Below are 6000 nucleotides of genomic sequence, written 5' to 3'. Positions count from 1 at the left end.
AATAACAGTCATAACTCTTCAAATAGAAAATCAAATATGGAGAAACAACACCAAATATTGCAATATGATAGTTTTCTCCATTAGCACACACTGCAACAGGATTCTGTGAAAGTGTAAGGCCAAATGTGCTGTGTTAAGAGACAAATGAGACAATACAAACCTGATACAGAAACGTTTTTTTCAATGTTTAACATGAAAGGCAAGTCATGTATTCAAGAAGCCAATTCGCTCTTTTACCTTCTGATGCCTTTTGATTTAAATTTGCTCTCCATTCCACCTACATAGGATTTTAAGAAAATAGTAACAACAGAGAAGGAATAAAACAGGTCCTTCCTTGTAACATTTTACTGAAATACCATACTGAATTTAAACATTTAAAGTGGGAGTAATTTACAGTGCTCTCCTATGCATATGGGTATGGAAGTCCCACTGAGTTCATTTGCACAGGATTACAGGTTTAAAACAAGAGGGGACAAGTGTGGCCTACTCCTGTTATCAGTCTAGATAGTTAGCCTCAAAGCATCCAGAGGCCCAAAACTGCTTTAAAGATTCTCCTATGCAACATCCAACCTAGCTCCAGTTTCTCAGGTCTAATTTAATTTGTTACACCAATAAGCCCAAGTGGTATGCTGCAATGAACAAAGTTAAAGACAGTTGGGAGTTAACATTAGCTGCCTTGAGTCCCTATATCGGGAGAAAAGTGGGATATAAATAATTAAATAAAAATAATAGCAGCAGCAGCAACATAAGCCAGAATCAAATGAGATACCAGAACAATTTATTCATGGAATAAGCTGCTATCGTGCCATATGTTTGATGACACAGAGTGGAAAGAGATTTAATTGGAGGATTAGCAGCAATTCCAGATGCTGGTACCTGAAGATGTGCTAAATCAATCCTTTAAAAATATCAGAGAGACTGAGTCAGGGCAATTACAACATACTGCCAATCCAGAATAGCTAGGATCAGGATGGAAATTTTGCATTGTTAAAGACAATAGCCAGCTAATTTAGGCTAAGAGTGTTGCAGAATACTCTTCCATTCCCTGTACTTTCACCATCCAGATTTTTATACAAATGTCAAGTGTTTGCATCTATTATTTTCCCATTATTACAGCAATCCTTGAGAGCATTAACTATATCAGTAAAATGCTTTTAAGTCACTGAAGTCCAAAAAACGCTGCAGAAATAATCAAGTTTGAGACCTTTTTAACTGCTCTGGCTCAATTGTAGTTTTGTGAGACATTTAACCTTCTCTGTCAGAGAGCTCCGGTGCTAAATAATCTATAATTCCCAAGATTCCCTAGCAGTGAGCCAGGGCAGTTAAAGCAGTCAAGGTGGATTATTTCTGCAGTGTGTTTTGGACCTAAGTCCAACAGTTAAGCCTCTTCTTATCCAATATTCATTTTAATTTGAAGAACAGCATTTTTTGCTATATGTAAAATGGCAAAAAGCTGGCACAGAAATATGCCTGTATACTTCATAGAAGACAGAGAAGTAATACTTTAAAAGAATTAAGGCACCTTTCATGTTACATGAGGGACAAATTAAACTGAAGGTTTTTATAATGTAACCTCTAGTTCTACCAGTTATGGATGTGTAACTCTAGGTTATGAATCTCTAACTGCAACTGTGAATGCCAGTCAATACATTTAGTTATCCATACATTTAGTTACTGAAGGGATTCCCATCACAGTGTGTCCCCATTGCCATTACTCTTAACTAAACACACCTCCTCCATTCTGAATGGATTTACATAGAATTAAATCTCATTGCAGCTAGGAGAACCTACTTCCAAATAAGCTTGTGTAGGATTACAGTTTATGATAATTATCAAAACAGCAAATAGCTTCATCCCCTGTCTTTTCAAAATCATGGCCAAAATGTACAACTGTCCTGATGTTTGAAAAGCAATGATTCTACCACTATAAGAATGACACACATTGTTTGAACCTTTCATGTCTAAATGTATGATTGCAAAATCTAAACGTATACTCTCATATCAAAAACAAAATCCAGATCTTCAAACCAGAATTAATCAGTGGACGAATCACTATCTGTATCACTGTGCTGAAAGGATTCGTGTTCCTTTTCACAGACCACTTTACCAGTCTTATGTCTTCTCTTAGTAGCTGTGCCTGGTGTAAGAAAACAACATATTAAACACACATTTATAAAAGCCTGCTTCTATGTACAAGTTGACTTACCATGAAGGTCCATTCTAGCCAAGAAGAAGGAACCATCTCTGTCACTGCTGACGAAGCAAGGGATTGCATGTTTTAAGAAAATATTTCCTGTTTGATCCCTGGCTCCTCCTCAGTTCATCCCCAAGACAAGAAAATGGACAAGTAGAAAAGAAAAACCCTCAGCAAAAGTGAAATGGCAGTGCCACCTCAGGGTACAGGTGGTTGGCTTCTTTTTGGCCAGAATGGATTTTCACCATAAGTTATCCAATGTGCCATTCTCAGCCATGGATTCTCACCCATTCATGAATGGGAATTACCCCAGCATAAATAAAATGTGGGAAGGAAGATGGAAAAAAAATTGTTGCAGATGGGCATGCTCCCCTCCTTTCCTGGCTTATCTCAATACCTGGGCTGTGTTTACAGTTCTAAAGCGGAGTGTTAAAACATGCTATCAGTACTACATATTTCATTACTACATTATGGCAGGACAAAAGCATGTACAACTCCTGACAGGTAGAGGGTCCTGCATAGCCAAGGCTAGCAGGTAGGGGAACCAAGGTATACTGTGGTCCAATGTGACCCCTAATTTCAACAGTCTCCCATCCTTGTTATAAAGAAACAGAGGTAGTTTACTTGTTGATAACTCCCACTGAGTAATATGTGTTTGCAATGTAATTATCAGCTTACCACTAGGGAAAGTGCTTCTTTCTTCAGAATCTTCCAAGTGATCAAAGTCAAAAGATACATGTGGGTTCTGTTAACAAATATATTACATATTTCAGTATACTATGCCATTTTTAAAAAAGAGACATAAGCCACTCTTGATTTTGCAACTTACCTTCTGTTTCAGCAAGTGGCACCAAGATCCCTCCTTTTCCTTTGCAAGGGTAATTACAGCCTCATTACTTTTAAGCACACAACTCGATTTTTCTTCAATTATATTTTCTTTCAGTTCCATATCAGCCCAATAAAACTTGCCTTCTGCAGATCCACTGAAAAGATTTTTTAAATATTAGTCTATCATATGGAGGCTAAAATCACATTCTATTTGTGCACTGGTAGTTTTCTACCTGAAAATGATCCTCTGTGTAAAAAACATGCAGCTGTGACTAGTGATATTTTGTACTTTTATCTTCAGAATAACAACATCCTGTTTTTCAAACCATTGTATTGCTGGGTGGAAGCTGAAATTTTTAAAGAAAAGTAGTTAGAATTCATGTGGTTTTAAAATAGAGACTTCATGGGTGTAGAGCTTATTTTAATGACACAGGTTCCTTTATAATCCAATACTCCTGATTACAGGAAAGGTCAAGTTCCTTTTCATCTGTAACACTTGATTCAGAGATTTCAGTAAGTAGAGCCTTAAATTTTTTTTTTAATATTTACTTACATGCCACCTTTCCCCCAATATAATAACTTAGATGTTTTAAGTATCTGGGGGAAGTGAGATTTTTTTGTACAACAGAGACTAAATCCATATTATGATGTGGTTAACAACTGAATGTGACAATGAAAACCTACCTTTGCAGCCAGACAGCATCCTGACTGGAGTGTTTGTGTGACATTAGACATTAGGGCACAGGGAAGGTAATCTGCAGTGCTCTGATACAAGCAGTTGTGGCAGGGTACCTGTGAGGTCTCTCTAGCTGCTTATTCTTTGGCACATTTGTTGTAGTACATGACTGGGAGAACATTGCACACATCATTTCTCAGTGCCCTGATCTCCAGCACCTTGAAATGCATCAGTTGGGATGCTGCCAGGCTCCAAAGGTAGGGTTTTAGGGGCAACACCCTCAGACATAACTATGAGCTCCAATGTCTTTGTAATGTTAGACTTGCCAAATCTCACATAAGGACCTATTTCTGGAACAGTATAGAATTAGAATTTGGATGGCGGGGAAAATAACAGAAAAAGCATTTGTCCCAAGTCTTGAGACAGAGCAAGTTATAGGTATAGTATTTTATGTACATGAAGCATCTATCTATTGTCTCTCAGCCTTGCCTAGCCCCCCCCCCCCCCAGAAATGTACAACAGTGAAATAAAATTCAGATACCATTCATTAGGAGGTTGGAGAGATTCACATTCTTTCTTACTTTGAACCATTCCATCTAAATTAAGGAATAAAACAAACTAATTTTAGAGCATATATAATAATTATACTTCAACAAAGCACAGTGCTGAATAGGAAGAACTCCCAGGTTGATAAATGGAAAGGGGGAGGAAACAGAATGGCCAGTGGAGAGTAACTTCGATGCAGAGAAGAATTTCCATGGTGAAAAATTAAAAAAACAAACCAAACAGGCAGGGTAGGTTTGTCTCTTGTTGTTTTTCCAAACCAGATTCATAGCATTCAGTTCTAACCTTTCCAGTGATGCTGTTACTGCCAAATACTTTGAACAGATTACACCTTGTCAGGAAAAAAAGTAAATTCTAATATAGAAAATACAGAAGAAAAGCATGAATAACTGCCCTCAGTGAATCTTAAACAGGAATAATTAGAAACCAGGGTTTATACATTCTAAATATTCAGTTTTCACAGGTCACAGATCATCCTTCTTCCTTTTTTATGTATTCAGCCATACTCTGGTCATATGTAGAGCCCTTAAAATCCACCTCAGATGTACTCATCCTTTCAGAGTCTCCAACAGTCTGTTTGACTCTTTCCAACCCACTACTATGGGCAAGAAGCTATCACGTTCCATCTTGGCTAGCTGGATTAAGGCCTGTATCACTATATGCTACTCAGTCACAGGGGTTGCTTTGCCTAGTTTGGTTGTTGCTCATTCTACTTGTAATGCTGCTACATGTTCTATGAATGCTCCCCTAGCAGAAATGTGCAGGGCTGGCATTTGTTCTTCACTGTCTGCTGCTATTTGGATGTTTTCTTCTCTGCAGAGGCCTCATTTGGCAGAAACACTCTGATGCAGGTAGTGTCTACTTAGGAGTTTTCAGTTCTATCTACCGAATGATTGGGAGCTTTTATATGTCCCATTGGCTTACCTGCAAGATGTTCATTTTCAGCAGTTGATGGGGAAATCTCATCTCCAGAACTAAGATACCTTTCACAGTACTGGAATGGAGAGGAACAGAACTGTTGATTGTAGCCCCCCCCCCCCTTTCCTTCGTGCCTTTCCTTTTGTGTTATGCCTGCTTTGGTTCTCTATGGCTGTTAGATCTACTGAGTTGTTTGTGGGTTGCTCTCCCTTGATGGCTGTTACTCTGAACTTCACGTCTATCAGAGCAAATGGGAGGAACAACCCGCTGTACGAGGTTTACCATCCTCTACTGAAAATGAACATCTCATAGGTAAGTCTAATGTTCTTATTTATTTTATTTATATCTTTTCTTTCAAAATAATCCCCCCAGGGCAGCATACTTACTAGAATGGTTTTGCAAAGTTACTTGAGAGCAACCATCAATAATAGCATCGCCCTCTTGAACATTGGACACGACCTGTTCCTCAGTGGTCTCTGAACTGTGAGTAGCCTGGTCTAAGATGCTCAGTGAAGATGTGGCCTGCTCACTTGTTTCACACTTCAGAGACTGGTTTCTGAAAAAGGGAGGAAAAGTATTACAGTATGCTTCACAAGAATCTAGATTTTTTATCTTGTTCATTGTGTTCTCTGGTTTTGCATTGAATCCTGACTGCTTATGCCAATCTTTTCTTAGTAAGCGTTTGTGTCTTTTCATTCTGTGAGTAGAACATTGTGTGGCTGTCTGATTTTAAGTGCCCCATTCTTGTCCATTTTAACACACTCACACCCAGTATTGCTATGTTCATGTGTTCCATTTCCATTTTTACAATGTCTAGCTT

At 38.3% G+C, this 6000-nt stretch overlaps 1 protein-coding gene across 5 annotated transcripts in view; it reads right to left on the bottom strand.

Moving 5' to 3' along the window:
- The window catches only part of TDRD12 (tudor domain containing 12), a 39001-nt gene continuing 33001 nt past the window's right edge, over positions 1 to 6000 (bottom strand). For all 5 annotated transcript variants that reach the window (XM_089539789.1, XM_089539791.1, XM_089539793.1 and 2 more), the window contains 6 exons: positions 5567 to 5736; positions 4240 to 4294; positions 3256 to 3369; positions 3024 to 3177; positions 2873 to 2939; positions 1 to 2137 (listed from right to left, as the gene is read on the bottom strand). In XM_089539789.1, the coding sequence (XP_089395915.1) occupies positions 2034 to 2137; positions 2873 to 2939; positions 3024 to 3177; positions 3256 to 3369; positions 4240 to 4294; positions 5567 to 5736 (664 nt within the window). In that variant the 3' untranslated portion in view covers positions 1 to 2033. The remainder of the gene's footprint in view (positions 2138 to 2872; positions 2940 to 3023; positions 3178 to 3255; positions 3370 to 4239; positions 4295 to 5566; positions 5737 to 6000) is intronic.

This window comes from Sceloporus occidentalis, unplaced genomic scaffold (assembly GCF_023333645.1).
Source record: "Sceloporus occidentalis isolate IW3139 unplaced genomic scaffold, rSceOcc1.0.p SCAF_10, whole genome shotgun sequence".
NCBI classification, from domain to species: domain Eukaryota; kingdom Metazoa; phylum Chordata; class Lepidosauria; order Squamata; family Phrynosomatidae; genus Sceloporus; species Sceloporus occidentalis.
Note: the sequence above shows the minus strand (reverse complement) of the source record. Positions and strands in the feature narration are given on the sequence as shown.